General features: G+C 33.6%; 1 protein-coding gene and 1 long non-coding RNA gene across 2 annotated transcripts; one reads left to right on the plus strand and one right to left on the minus strand.

The window, feature by feature from the left end:
* Positions 1-1,310: 1,310 nt before the first annotated feature.
* On the minus strand, positions 1,311-7,440 carry LOC122607062 (putative F-box protein At2g02030). The gene is made up of 3 exons (XM_043779982.1): positions 7,146-7,440; positions 1,577-2,685; positions 1,311-1,470 (listed from the first exon to the last, which is right to left on the minus strand). The coding sequence occupies exons 1-3, from the start codon at positions 7,344-7,346 to the stop codon at positions 1,407-1,409; spliced, it is 1,374 nt and encodes a 457-aa protein (XP_043635917.1). The 5' UTR covers positions 7,347-7,440; the 3' UTR covers positions 1,311-1,406.
* LOC122607063 lies at positions 3,729-4,903 on the plus strand. Its single transcript, XR_006325017.1, has 4 exons — positions 3,729-3,859; positions 3,942-4,037; positions 4,127-4,216; positions 4,537-4,903. It is a non-coding gene; the product is annotated as an uncharacterized LOC122607063 (long non-coding RNA).
* Positions 7,441-16,429: the final 8,989 nt, after the last annotated feature.

Below are 16,429 nucleotides of genomic sequence, written 5' to 3' on the forward strand. Positions count from 1 at the left end.
AACATAAGCCCGCATGAGAATTCAACATGTCACCAGCTTTTGCCACCTATTCGTCCCTTTAAATGGAATGCAGTAAAATGACGGCTTCTTAAAAATTTGATTTACTCACATTTGTTCTCACTGTCCTTCAACGTGTAGATACATATCCAGTAGACAAATACCTCTTATGAACCACTACTAATTACGTTGTTGCTGTAAACATGGATACATTTCTATATGCTGATTTTGGGTGTATGTTTCTTCAATACATTCTGAAGTACCTACCAGATTTGTATATACAGAACAACCATAATTCTGCTTCTGCAATTGCAATCAATCTGCAGCACGACCATTGACAACACATCCTAAAAAACGAATAACATGAAAACAATAGACGATTATCATGCAGTGCATCGCACGGGCACTCCCTAGTAGTTTTGAAAAATGAAAAATTAGAATAATAAAAAGGAGTGAAATAGCTTACTGGCTGTGTGATGAGAAGATCTTAACTTTGCCATCCTCTAGAATAGGCTCCATCACCCTTCTTCTTTTTCTTTAACATGTCGTCCTCAACGTTACCATGATCAGCATAAAACATATCTTTACTCAATCAATTCCTATGATTTTCTTCAAAAGTTATATAATACAAATAAAAATATTGTAAAAAAGTCTAAAACTACAAAATGTTACCCTTCTAATGAGATGGAGGGAATAGTATCTTTTAATTCAGTTTATTTATCTTATCTTAGAAAAATAAGTCAACCCGATATATATATATATAATAGATAAAATACAGCAATTTTTATATATTATATATACTAAAATATAGTTGATCTAACCCTTAAATAGTCTGAAAATCATAATACACATCCAAAACAGAAAAAAACCAGCATTAGTTGCACCAGGAAATATAAAACTTTAAATATCACAAACTTGTTGAGCACAGTAACCATTCAACTCGTGCAAAAATACTTCAACAGTTCTTTCTTTGACTTGTCTGGCTCAAATTTGAGATACCATGACAGTTTGAAGACTTCATTAACTTGCGGTACTATTTATAACTGTCAATTGAAGCTTGAAACTGGAATAGTGTATTAGGATAAAGAAAGAATAATAAGAATTGTTCTATATCTACCCTATTGATTTGTTAATGAGCATTTTTTAAATGGCTAACCATAGCCTGAACCGCATATACACTAAATCTTAGTATTCCACCTACTTGCTCTACTGTATCGAGGATCTGTCGCCAAACAAAAACACTCGCTTGGAACAAAATAAAAACTCACTCTGTAAAGTAGCTAATTACTTCAAAAATATAGCAAGAAAAAAGATTTGGAAAACACCAGGTGGAGATTGATAACAATAACAGCAAAGCCAAATAAGTTTAATTACAGCAGTTGGTACATTAAAACTAAATAAATGGACATTTACAGCTTGCAGGCCACAACAGTAGCCTCAACATCATTGCTATGCCCAACCATGTCACCATACCTAAAACATCAAGGAACATCTTAATTATCATATATATATATATATATATATATACAATAACATGACATGCTAAGGTTGTATACATAAACTTATGAAACGAACTTACGGAGGGGGAGGATAGGGGGACACAAGGGTCTCATCATATATGATTCGGCTATATGTCCACATCGGCAACACCTGTGGTGTTAATGTGAATTCCTCCATACTCATTATTTCAAAAGGGTCAGAGTTAGGACCAACTTCAAAATTGGATTTGGCCCAACCACCATCCGAAATCGCAAGCCAAGTATCCCGGGCATTCCTAGTCACGCATGTGGCGTGCTCAACTGGGTCGGCGAAATTATTCTCTTGATGAGTGCCTGGGTAAAATGCCACCTCCGCCCACGTCGCGCCATCACCATTCAACTTCCACACAATTCCATTAAAGGGTCTCGGACAACCTATATAATAAGCTGCACACAAGTGAATGCATCCATCGATACCCACGAAATTTGCATGATACATACATCTTGCACCACTTGGAAGAGGTGGAAATTGTATTACCCTGAATTCTTCCGTGTTCACATCAAAACAAATAATGTATGGATGTTTAACTGGTCCTAGATCCTTTACCGAAAAGTAAAGACTGTGGTCACAGAAGGTTGCCCGCGACCACCTATAGTGACGCAAGAACGAGTACCGGTCGATCAGGAATTCAATCTTTCTCCATGAATTCAGTCTTTGGGAATAGATATAAGCCTCTTGATCCAAAGGAATCATATATAGTAGCTTATAGTCATTGGAAGAGTCGGAATAAAAACCAACGACATCTCGACCACGATAACGGAAATCTTTATAAGAATTAAAGGGACGAGTAAAGCTTGGGTTAGGGGGCAACTTGTAGTAGGCACCGGTGAACGGGTTCCATAAAGCTAGACTATTGACGGTTTCGGTGGAGGCTACACATACCAACCCATCCAAACTTCCTAAAAGCGAATCAAATCTAGGATCGGCTTCTTCGAGCCGGTTAAAACCGACGGTGACGGAACCGTTGTTGAGGGGTTGGCTGCATAAATCTACAAGGGGCTTGTCAAGTATCAAAAGCTTATATGTTTTGTTGTTAATGTGACGGAGGTGGTGCATCTTTCCAAACATATGTGTGGATAAAAACGAATTCCATTGTTTGGAAACGGACTTGAAACGACCTACGGACTTGGCTGGAAGTCTTGGTAAGATCTCATATTCGATTATACTATTATCAATATCAGCCTTCTTCTTCTCAAATTCTATTAAATTATTATCAATATCAACTGGAGGAGGAGGACGAAGCACCTTCTGCCGCCTTTGGGCGGCGTGCAGTGATGCTGCGGACCTCTTCCTCTTCCTTTGGGCGGCGGGTAGTAATGCTACGGTTATCGTCATGTATATTGAAAAAGCAGATGTAAAAAAATATAAAGAGAGGAAGGAGGGTTCTTACTTGACGGACGGCAGGTAAAATTCGAAAACCCTAAATAAATCAATCTTCGTTCTTCAATCGATCGATCTGATTGTGCATTATATACATATAGAAAAAAACTTTTATTTATAGGGTTATTCCTTATATGGGCCGGTCAATCCAAATTAACGAATGTATAACCGACTCTTTTCTTACTATATATACTTAGACTTTAAGCTTAAAATATATTACACAATTAATTTTACCGTTAATATTTTTACACAAACAATTTATTTTTAAAAATATAGCACGGTACCCGCGCTATGCGGTGGTATTCGTGGCGACGACGGTGTTAGTGGATGACGATTGATCGTAGTAGAAGCGGCGTCGAGTGATATAGATAATTGATGTAAAAGTTATTAATGTAAAGATTTAAATGTTTTATTTATAAATAGAACCTAATTACACTTCATTAGGTCTCTTAATCACTTTCTAATCTCTCTTAATTGTGTGTTTATGCTCTCTTAATCACGGCCTAATTACCTAGCCGAATAACACCCCATCAAATATACAATCACCTTAATTTGGGAACCAATCTCAATGGCAAGAATGTTGAATCAACTAATAGGTTCCACAGGATCTTCAGGTTAGTGTTATTGATCATGTTTACATTATATTTATAATACGAATCATTATTTTTCCAACATCTCTTTAGCTAATTTTCACTTCTTTTTTTCATTTCTTTGAGACAACCCATGATGACCTTTTGACAAGTAAACGAGTAATCTGTCTTACCAGGAAATTTCTCACGAGTATTTTTGACTAGCTTTTTATTGATGCCTTATTTTTTGTGAAATCTATTATAGCCTATTTGTTTAAGTAACTAAATTTCTAGCCTCTCTTATGGTGTAGATAATACTTTGTTCTGCTGTGAAGCTTTTCCGTAAGGGAAAGAAGGATACAACGATTGGAGAGGTAACATAAAAAGAGGACAGTGCAATCTATATTCAGTTCTTCACTTGCCCATTTATCTAATCAAAACTTGCTATTGATACAGTTAAACAAATTCTATATTGATGTTTGCAAATCTACTAAGATACCACCCGTCGGGATAATGGAACTTTCATGCATGTGTAGAGTGCTTGGTGATCAGGTAACCACTGCACTTATCAATTGAACTTTTATCTTTCAAACAAACCCTTTTTATAAATGAAATCCTGATTAAATGATGTCATTCTCTAGGGAATCCTCAAACTTAAACAATCTCGAGATGATAAGTTAAGGAGAGTAACTCTGCAGGTAGATGAAGCAGACATCATGTTTGCATTGCAGGTATAAAAGAAAACCATCTTTCATTTTCCTAAATGTATTTTTTTCATTTGTTTTGTTGAAGGTTTGCATCAGTTTTGACCCATTGGTGTTAACTGCTTGATTTTGGTTTGGGTTATTATTTGATCAAATGGGTAATACATAAATCCCTAAATCATTTTATGAAAAAAACCATGAAGTTGTTACCCAACCCGTCTATATTGCCACCTCTAACCACCGGCCATGTCGTTTGATGCTCTTGTTTTTTCATTCGATCTCATTGTCTATATGTTTAAGTATGCCATTTATGTCTAATATAATAATCACTTGATTACTTGTCTCAGGGCATCCGGTTCTTTCGAAACTGTCTGCAGTAAATTTTGACCACCTAGAGTCGTGATATCTTAAAGCTGGCAGTGAAGACTGAACCTTGTTCAACCTAAATGTAAAGGTTAGAAGTAGAGCCTTTTCAACTTACATCTCATAAGCTTCAGATGTGACGTGCTTGTATACCAAAGTTTCAAACTTATATTTGTCTGCGGTGCAATGAAACAAGGCAGCAAAGCTCAGCAATATTTACATAGATTCTTCAATTTTCTGGTTATATAGAATTTAGTACTTGTAATGTTATACAAAGAAGCAAAGTAGTACATAACAATTGGAATTTTGATTGAAGTTATAAAGCTATGTGAATCAATTTTCTCTGCATAAGTCGATTCAATGATACAAAAAATGGTTCCTTAAAACAAAGATGCTCCATGATGTAACATTGTAATGTTTCATTTATGATTGAAATTTGATTTTGTAATATTTTATAGCAGTACCATTTGGTAGTTTTAGTTATATAGTGCAATTGACGAGTCATGGAAATGGTTTAGCAGATACGGAGTGTATTAAGCATATGTGATTTCGGACAAAATCCAATTATGATTATTAAAACTGTATGTAATTTACTGATAATATATGTTTATGCAGTCAATTATTTTCATTGATGATGATACAATGAATAGAAATGGAAAACATAATTGACTTGAATTCACATGTTGTTACATTAAGAACGATACAATGCATTTAGAATGATAGTCAATGCATTTAGAATGATAGTCAATTAGTAACACTATTAATTTTAATAAACCTTATTAACAATAACATTTTGTTAATAATCACACCATTTTAGAAAAACATAACAATTAACCATACTTATTATCAAATGTAACTAAACATATCATCATATGTACTGTTTCCATGAAATTTTCCAATACGGGGTGAAATTTCTTCCCAAACCACCTTCGGCTTTCACTCAATCAACAACTTCAATAAGAGTCATCTCCTAGTCATCAACAACTTCACGTGCTGCTAACCCAGGGCGGCAGGGCCACCAATTGCATCCGGAACCCTGATTCAAATATCTGAATAGACTTATGTTAGATTTAATTGCACCTTTTCACATTATTGATCAAAGATTACTACATCAACAATGAGCAATATCTCAATTCTCAGAGAGGTATATTATTAGGTATATTTCAACAAAAGTACCATTCTCTATATAATCCGTTCATTAAAGTTGATGATTTTCTGATGCAATGTCCACTAACATCGGTTCTTCCATTGTATAGAAATAAGACATGATGGTACGACTAGGAATTGTTGGTTCAATATAACTAGCAGTCGGTACATTAAAACTAAATAAATGGACATTTACAGCTTTCAGGCCACAACAGTAGCCTCAACATCATTGCTATGCCCAACCATGTCACCATACCTAAAACATCTTAATTATCATATATATATACAATAACATGACATGCTAAGGTTGTATACATAAACTTATGAAACGAACTTACGGAGGGGGAGGATAGGGGGACACAAGGGTCTCATCATATATGATTCGGCTATATGTCCACATCGGCAACACCTGTCGTGCTAATGTGAATTCCTCCATACTCATTATTTCAAAAGGGTCAGAGTTAGGACCAACTTCAAAAATGGATTTGGTACGACCACCATCCGAAATCGCAAGCCAAGTATCCCGGGCATTCCTAGTCACACATGTGGCGTACTCAATTGGGTTGTAGGAAACATTCTTTTGAGTGCCTTGGAAAGATGCCACCTCCGCCCACGTCACGCCATCACCATTCAACTTCCACACACTTCCCTGATTATAGGGTCCCTTGAAACTTACGTCATAAGCTGCACACAAGTGAATGCATCCATCGATACCCACGAAATTTGCATGATACGTACATCTTGCATCATTTGGAAGAGGTGGAAATTGTATTACCCTGAATTCTTCCGTGTTCACATCAAAACAAATAATGTATTGATGTTTAGATAGTCCTAATTTCTTTACAGAAAAGTAAAGACTGTGGTCACAGAAGGTTGCCCGCGACCACCAGTAGCGACGCAAGAACGAGTAGCGGTTGATCAGGAATTCAATCTTTCTCCATGAATTCAGTCTTTGGGAATAGATATAAGCCTCTTGATCCAAAGGAATCATATATAGTAGCTTATAGTCATTGGAAGAGTCGGAATAAAAACCAACGGCGTCTTGACCACGATAACGGAAATTTTTATAAGAATTAAAGGGACGAGTAAAGTCTGGGTTAGGGGGCAACTTGTAGTAGGCACCGGTGAACGGGTTCCATAAAGCTAGACTATTGACGGTTTCGGTGGAGGCTACACATACCAACCCATCCAAACTTCCTAAAAGCGAATCAAATCTAGGATCGGATTCTTCGAGCCGGTTAAAACCGACGGTGACGGAACCGTTGTTGAGGGGTTTGCTGCATAAATCTACAAGGGGCTTGTCAAGTATCAAAAGCTTATATGTTTTGTTGTTAATGTGACGGAGGTGGTGCATCTTTCCAAACATATGTGTGGACAAAAACGAATTCCATTGTTTGGAAACGGACTTGAAACGACCTACGGACTTGGCTGGAAGTCTTGGTAAGATCTCATATTCGATTATACTATTATCGATATCAATTGACGGATGATCAGCCTTCTTCTTCTCAAATTCTATTAAATTATTATCAATATCAACTGGAGGAGGAGGACGAAGCACCTTCTGCCTCCTTTGGGCGGCGTGCAGTGATGCTGCGGACCTCTTCCTCTTCCTTTGGGCGGCGGGTAGTAATGCTACGGTTATCGTCATGTATATTGAAAAAGCAGATGTAAAAAATATAGAGAGGAAGGAGGGTTCTTACTTGACGGACGGCAGGTAAAATTCGAAAACCCTAAATAAATCAATCTTCGTTCTTCAATCGATCGATCTGATTGTGCATTATATATATATAGAAAAAAACTTTTATTTATAGGGTTATTCCTTATATGGGCCGGTCAATCCAATTAACGAATGTATAACCGACTCTTTTCTTTCTATATATACTTAGACTTTAAGCTTAAAATATATTACACAATTAATTTTACCGTTAATATTTTAAACAAACATTTATTTTTAAAAATCTAACAATATATATATCAAAGTGCTAAATCATTCCCAAACAAACAAGAACCTTTAGATGAATTTCATCTTTGATTTAGAGCCATTAGATCAAATTAAATTATTTTATCTTTCTTAAATGACAATATTGGTAGATATAAAAAATAGAATAATAGTTAATATTATTTTTTTAAATATATTACTATATTAATAGCTAATATATATCCTAACTAGATTAATACTCGCGTAATACGCATGAAACATATATAATTAATAATATGTTAAATTTTTATAATATCATAAGTTGACAAATATTTAACCAGGTAATAATTAAACCACTAGAAAACATGAAGTTACATTTTTCGTCAATTAGATTCCGCTTAACAGTATCCAAACCGTTCGCTTTTAGGCATGAAGTTCGCTTTTGTAACAAACCTTAGTCATTTGTGACCCTACTCTAATCAAAAGACTAAAGGCTTAAAATAATCCAAAAAAGTTAAATAAGGTATATGTCATCATCATTTGATCTAATGGCTCTAAATAAAAGTTAAAACTCATCTACGGGTCCATATTTTTCAATTATAAATTAAGGTTTCTCTTTAATATATATTTAATGATAATAAAATAATACTTTTTATCTTATGTCTTATCCAATAAAATAATTGTTAATATCATATAAAAAAAACATATCATATTTTAATTAAAATATTTGAGATATGTTTCATTTAAAATATATAGATCAATTTTCTATTGATAAAAATAGTAAGCTATATAATGAGGTGAGGAGTAAATCACCAACCTTGGAAGAGGGCTATGCCTTAGACAAGAGGTGTTAGAGGAAGAAAGAGGATCGAGAGCTATATATATATATATATATATGTATATATATGTCGAGAGCTCCTTGGAGAATACCTTTGGCGAGAGCTACTTCAAGAGAGAGAGGGACGATAGTCCACAAGGGCGTGGGGCCCACTGGGCCGAGAGCTCTTGAGGAGGAAAGAGAATCCGAGAGTGAATACTGATGAGAACCAACGTATATGAGGAATATCTCAAGGCGAAAGCGGCAAGGACCCAAGGAGTGGGTCAGAAAGGAATGCTTAGAGCCCAATATTAACGAAACAACGGCTTTAAGGCCCACCAAGTAAAAGCTGCTCGAGAGAGATAGTCAAGAGTCTATTCCTTGGCAAGAGCTATCGTCCAAGGTATATGTTAATGTGGTGATGTCCATTCTCTACGATACACTTGTCACAAGAAGATTTACAAATCGTATAGTTATGATTGGACGAGTCATGAAGTATACAGTCATTATTCTAGAAGGTTCTATTCCTCGTATATAATCTTTGTGGGCCATGTCCTACTAATGGAGGGCCATATCTGGCAAGGGCGCAAAATACGAAATTGCCTTGATTCTGACGCCTATAAATACTCATAATCATTAGAGAGGAAAAGATTTATTACATACACAATCAATTCATCACACACATATTTATAATATTCTCTGCAATAGCAGTAGCAGTACATTCAACAATCATCAGTATATTCATCATCAATCAACCATTCATCAATGATTACATGAAATTACATTATATTCATATCTTCCAAAAATCGAAACATCTATTGGGAAATCATCATTCACCTTAGGTTCGTGAAGAACTTAGTAGGTTTGCACTCTAATGTTGAGGAGATTTTGATGATTTTAGTAGTTAAACCCTTTTGTGATTGAGCTTAACTTTTCATGCTCAAACACTATACTTTAAACCAAAATAAAGAAAAATTGAATATAATAATATCGTAACACCCTGTATCTACAAATCTACCAATATATATATATATCACGAGGTGCTAAATTCATTCTTAAATAAACAAGAACCCTTGGATGAATTCCATCTTTGATTTAGAGTCATTAGATCAAATTTAATTATTTTGTCTTTTTTAAATGACAATATTAATACTTACACTTGATTACACAAAAAATACCCCTTTAAAAATAATTTATACTTTTTGGTTCTCCATCACAAATTTACACTTTTTTCCCATTATTTTTAATCAAGAAATCAAAAATAATACTCGTAGCTAATATATATACCCTTTTAATTTAATTTACAGTTTTTTGGTTTTCTATAACAAATTTACATTTTTTATCCAATAATTTTAATCAAGAAATCAAAAATAGTAGCTATATATATAATAGAATAATAGCTAATATTATTTTTTAAAATATATTATTATATTAATAGCTAATATATATCCTAACTAGATTAATACTCGTGTAATACGCAAGAAACATATAATTAATAACATGTTAAATTTTTATAATATCATAAGTTGACAAATATTTAACAGGTAATAATTAAACCACTAAAAACATGAAGTTACATTGGTCGTCGATTAGATTCCGCTTAAAAGTGTCCTGACCATTCGCTTTTAGGCATGAAGTTCGCTTTTGTAAAAAACCTTAGTCATTCGCGACCTCTACTCTAATCAAAAGACTAAAGGCTAAAATAAATCCAAAAAAAGTTAAATAAGGTATATGTCATCATCATTTGATCTAATGACTCTAAATAAAAGTTAAAACTCATCTAAGGGTCAATATTTTTCAATTATAATTAAAGTTTCTCTTTAATATATCTAACGATAATAAAATAATACTCTTTATCTTATGTCTTATCCAATAGAATAATTGTTAATATCATATAAAAAAACAGGTCATATTTTAATTAAAATATTTGAGATATGTTTCATTTAATATATATAGATCAATTTCTATTGATAAAAATAGTAAGCTATATTTTAAACCATAATAAAGAAAAATTGAATATTAATAATGTCGTAACACCATGTATCTACAATATATTATATATATATATATGTCCGGTTAGTCAAATTATCAACGGCGGGTTGAGAAGGCCGAGTTTAGCTTAGGTGAGTGACAACTTTGGGAACATCAACCTGTTAGAGATACAAAAATAGTGCTTAGTTGTATTTATCTTTATGAACTTTATGTAATAGTTATAAGGTTGAGGGGGAGTTTTGTAAGTTTCCTTAGAGTATATAAACCCTCATACCTTCCTTTTTAATATGAACTTGTAACCAGAACACATTCACGTGATTTGAATGAAATCATCTTCTCACACACACACATACTTTCTCTCTCAAGAACACACACTTACACAAACTAACCACCATTGTTGAACACCTATCTTCCGCATCAAAACACGAATAGTTACACATTATCATTTGGTATCAGAGCAAAACAACAATCTGTTGAAGATCCAGAACAAATTCTATACAGATTTGTGTTGTTTTGTTCAAAAATTCACATTTCGTGTTGAAACAAAATCGTTTATTTTCCATCATTTCTACATCAATTTTCACTCAATTTTCCTGTTTTTGTTCACAAATCCATTCTAAATCACCTCAGAAAACATAGTGTTAAATTTCAGAATCCAATTCACTGTATTCATCAAAATCCGAAATTGTGGGAAAACCGCCCAAATTTTGGGTTTGAATTTGAGTTGATTTGAGCTATAATTTGTTTCTAGGGTTGTGCGCGATCATATTCTGAACATTTTCGCTTTTGAATCAAGTTCTAACTCTCAAAACTGAGTGAGAAAATAGAGATTTAGTGATTCTGCACGAATTTGTCTTATCTGCTGTTCTTGAGGAAAGTCCTTTAAAACGATCTTCGCTAAGACCGTTTCACTTATTTGTTCTAAGATGATCTTCCTCAAGATCGTCCTAGTGATATTTTGTGTGGTGTTAAGACGATCTTGCCAAGATCGTCCTAGTATCTGTTGGTTCTATGTGAATTGTGTGTGGTGATTTGATCGTTCAAAGTTGTTGTGATTGGGAATCACACACTTCCTGGGTAACTAATCTCTTTGAGATTGGTTTTGCTCAAAAATCCTGAAATCCTAACCAAATTTTGTCCAAATTTCTAAAGTTTTCATACTTAGAATATTTTTTACTCAAAGTGTTCTAAGACGATCTCCCCAAGACCGTCTTACTTTATAACTTAAGACGATCTCTTTCAAGACCGTCTTACCTTCCTGTCTTCATACTTAGAATTTTTCTGTCATTCGTTCTAAGACGATCTTATCAAGATCGTCCTAGCTTCCTTTCTTCAATACGATCTTTTCAAGATCGTCTTGTCTTCCAAACTTCAAAATCAACAAAATAAATTCCAAATCATTGTTCATTCATTTCAATGACAACAACCAACATTGATCCAATGATGTCAATCATCAGACCCCAATTCTTCACAAAAATTATTTGTCCAATGGCAAAATGAATTCATGGATTTTCTTGATACAAACCAAACGGTGTCTTCATTAAGCAATCAATTCTTGAAGGTCCAATTCAATTCAAACATCCTTTGGAATCTACTTACCAATGACCAACTCGATGATGATCAAAAAGCAAGAATTCAAACTGACAAGCAAGCCAAATCCTATATCTATCAATCTCTTTCAGATGAGATTTTCTCTGCTATCAATCATGATCATAATGCCAAAGAGATATGGGATGATTTACCAAAGTTTGCTGCTTCTGAAGATGTCAACTGTTTGATGACTTCAACAACCAGTTCTTCACAAACTACCTACAAGCAACACCAAGTATGGTAGATTTCATTTCTAAAGATGATTTCTTGTCTGTCCATACAATGCTGACACTCTGACAAAGCAAAACATAACTTTGAAAAACAATTGAAAATGGCTAACAAGAGTTTGATAAAATCAATGAAAATTTTTCAGAACTCTCAATAGCTCATGAAGCTCTCAAAGTGAATTATGATTCTTTGAAAGAAATGTATTTGTCAAGTGTCAGTTCTTAGTTGTTTCTCCCAATGCTCATTTAACTAACAAATGTCAAGACCTTGAAGAGACTGTCCATTCACTCAAGCAGACCATTGAGACCCTAAAGATTGAGAAAACAAATGAATGGATAAGAGCAAATGCAAGACAAGCTGATGTTGAGTTCTTACCAATAAAATGAAAGATTTTAGACCCAACTGTGAAAAATGAACGACAAATTCTGATAAAACAGTACTTGTTTTCTCAAAGGAGTTGAAATTGACACTCTTAAAAAGCAAATTGAGGATTTGAAAGCAAATGTCTTGTTTTACCAAGAGAAAATCTATAAAATTGAACAAAACCCTCTTCTGAATTTCACTGCTTTTTGCAACAAGTCAAAGATAGATAGATCAGAACTTCTTCTTGGGTTGGGATATGAGAATCCAACACACTTGGCAAAAGCTCAAACAGAAGACCTTGGTCCTTTGTATAATGAAAACCTTCTGAGACTTGGCATGATTCAAACTTTTGTTAAACCATCTGAGAATGATTTTGAGTCAGAGAATTTTGAAAGACCACAAACAAATCAAATTGGTATTGATTATGTTGCTCTAAATGATACATATAAGAAAACTCATAAACGATCCATCTATGAGTTAGAAGAAATTGATAGCATTTCAATTCCTGAAAATGATTCTCAAAAAGATTGTTTAAAACCAGTTTCAACAAGAACTTATATTCCAACTACCATATTGGAAAAAGAAATTGAAGGTTTAAAACAAAAAATTGAGTCTCAACAAAAGGTCATTGAACATTTGAAAACTCAAGATCATACTCCAAAGGTAAGTGAGACCACCCCTGTTTAAATGTTGCATGTTTTTAATTCTCCTGGTTGCTCCACTCAGTCCAAAGAGTGTGAGATTTCTAACAAAGCTATGCAGGGTAAAAAATCTCTCCTCAAGAGATTCATGATATGTCTACTTCAATGTTCTCATCTTTTCTCCAGATTGAAGACAAAGTTAAAACTTTGAAAACCAAGAATCATTCTTCTGTGAAAAAGATACTTTCTTTTGATACTCCTGTGATCACCCCTGTTGACCAAAAAAGAGTGAATTTAGAACACAAGATTGAGATTCCTAAAGATCTTAAGGCTAAAGCAAAAACATTAATTGAAAAGATTACAAACAAAACTGTTTCCAAACCCAAAGTTCAAAAAGTTTTACCATTTTCTTTTCCAGATTTTCTGTTAAAGAACTTGATAAGTTTTTGGAAACTAAACATGTTTTTGCACCTGAAGTTGAGAAAGAACTTGCAAAACTTTCACCCAAAAAGCCTAAAATTGAAACAAAGAAGGAATCTAGGTCTAAGGTTGCTCCCACTTCATTTTATTTACCCAAAGGTCAGCATGCTTCAGCTGTCAAAAGTAAAAAGACCATTCCTTCTACATCAAAGGTCAAGTTTGATATTCATCTGTTTCTAGAACTGCTGCTAATAATTCTATCTCTAAACCTAGTCTTCATTTAAGCTGTCTAGGTCTAGTCAAACTTTGCTAACCAAAGACAAATCAAATGGTATGACTAGATATAGAGATCAGTATGGTGGTTCTCTGTTGCAACTCCAAAGAAACAGACTGTTAAATCTTCCATCAAACAAGGCAAAAATTAGAATGGTTTTTAGCTAGTAACTATAAATGGATTTCCAAATCATCATTGATAAAATCTACTAGCTACGTTCAAACACAAGGGTATACTAAATCACCAGTTAGAATAAGTTAGATAGCTAATGATTACAAGAAGAAAGTTCCTACTAGGAAAGTTGATTCAGATTTGTGTAATTTAGCTAAACCATGGTCTGTAATAAATTCTAAATCTTCTACTGTGATTTCTAAACCTCTGATTATTGATGCAAATGGGATTGTAATGAATTTTAAGAATAAACCTCTTGTTAGAAAACCTTATTTGTATACTTTTTCAAATTCCACTAACCCAAAAGGACCCATTCAACAGTGGGTACCTAAAAAGACTTAATTCTGTTTTGCAGGTAATAAAGGTCTGTGTTTAGCATTCCCATCCTGGATGCTATTCAACACATGATCCTGGAATGAGTTTCTTTTCAAAGAAACAATCTCGAATAAGTGCTCATAACCAATGCACTTACTTGCCTATGTATGTTTTGTCCAAATCCTTCATCTCTTTCTCTCATTCATTATATGTCAAATATTCATGCTATGATTATAAGCAATGTGCTTAAATATCATGCAATGTTGAGGCGGAGAAAAAGAAAAAGGATAATTCATGTATCTAGGGGAGTTGGTGTATTTGCACTATTTGAAGAGAAATTTATTGTTAATCCTTTAGAAAAACAAATAAAATTGAAAAATGAAAAATACATAAAAATGATAAAATCAAAACCAAAATTTGTCTTTAATTATGGTACTTCATTATTTGTTTTTATATTTTGTTTAATTGTTTAGTACTTGTTTTATTAGTGTTTTGTTATGTAAGCCCAATTTTATAAATTCTTTCAAAAAGCCCAGTTCATTAAAGGCCCAATCTGATCCACACAAGCCCAAACCATGTGAAAACGGGTCAATACCAGTCAACTTGACCCGATACGAGTCTTCAATACAAGTTGGAGGGAATGATCATTTCTTTTATCTCCTTTTTCCATTTTTCCCATAAAAAAAAACTCTCGATCACTCTCTAATCATTCAAAATCCATTTCGGCTTGATCCTAAAATCAAACAAGGGTGTGTTGCATTTTTCACACTGATATTTCATTCCATAACATCATCGTTTGAAATTTCATCTTCAAGTAAGATTTCAAATTCGTATGTAGATCTCATTTTTTTCAATTTATTTCGAAATTCTTGCTTCTGTTATCAAATCTGTGTTTATATGATTTAGAAGCATGTTTAGGACATATGTATAGATTTTACATGTTAAATTGCTTGAAATTGAGTTTTTGGAAATTCAAAAATAAACCACCCCTGTTTCAGTGGAAGAAGACGACCTAGAACGGTTTAATTTGGTTTAGGTCATTTATTGATGTTTTTGTGATTATGTTAGTAAGTAATGTTATAATTTGCTTTAGTGATAATTTGAATTAGTATAGTGGTATATTTTTGTGCTTAACTGCTTGGAATGGGACGATCTAGGAAAAATCTTCACATTTTTCTTGTTTGGGTTGGTTCTAGGACGATCTTGACCAAGATCGTCGGTTCCAAAACAACTTGGAAATGAGACGATCTTGCCAAGACCGTCTTAGTTCACATACTTGTTTTCCTTGTAGAACCCTTAGACCAAGACCAAGACGATCGTCTTAGGGTCTGTACGCTGTGTGGTTGTTGGAGAATTTTTAAACTCAATTGAATGGGTAACTGATTTCATAAGAAATCGGTTTGCTCAAAACTAATTCTCAAATATAAAGGGAAACTATGCTCAATTTTTTCCAGAAATTGACATAATTTCTACTTATATTTCTAAAGTATTAGAATTTTTCAAAAACTGAAGTGAAGTGTTTTGTCACTGATTTCATAACGATCTCACCAAGATCGTCTCAATTTTCTTCACTTCAAAAGGATTTTCAATAAAGGTTTTTAAGACGATCTTCACCATCATCCCATTTCCTTTTCTCATACTAACCATTTTTCAAAGAATAAAACTTAAGACGATCTTCACAAGATTGTAACAACCGTTACCTAAGCGTTCGTCTGACTGTACTTTTTCGTCCGAATAAGGTTAGTAACCGTCAAACATAAGTCTAAAGACGTGAGTTTTTATGGATTAAAGTATGACTAAGACATGTCATTTTATTGTACTAGTGTTTTAGACTTTTAAGACTTGGTGCGAATGTTTGAGGAAGACTAGCTGTTTAATAGAAATGCCTAAATAAAGACTTAAAATACTTCATGAGTCAAATATGGTCATGTGACTAGTCGTTGGGTTCGTAATTCAAAAATATATCATAAAACATGGTCAAATCATTATATGACATTTGGTG

This window comes from Erigeron canadensis, chromosome 7 (assembly GCF_010389155.1).
Source record: "Erigeron canadensis isolate Cc75 chromosome 7, C_canadensis_v1, whole genome shotgun sequence".
NCBI classification, from domain to species: domain Eukaryota; kingdom Viridiplantae; phylum Streptophyta; class Magnoliopsida; order Asterales; family Asteraceae; genus Erigeron; species Erigeron canadensis.

What these genes read in the sequence shown, in the direction of transcription:
- LOC122607062 (XM_043779982.1), bottom strand. Translation starts at nt 7,346, where the DNA reads ATGACGATAACCGTAGCATTACTACCCGCCGCCCAAAGGAAGAGGAAG. An exon ending in ATAGTATAATCGAATATGAG is followed by an intron (nt 2,686 to 7,145) that starts ATCTTACCAAGA and finishes ATCGAATATGAG; the next exon opens with ATCTTACCAAGACTTCCAGC. An exon ending in TCCCCCTATCCTCCCCCTCC is followed by an intron (nt 1,471 to 1,576) that starts GTAAGTTCGTTT and finishes TTGATGTTTTAG; the next exon opens with GTATGGTGACATGGTTGGGC.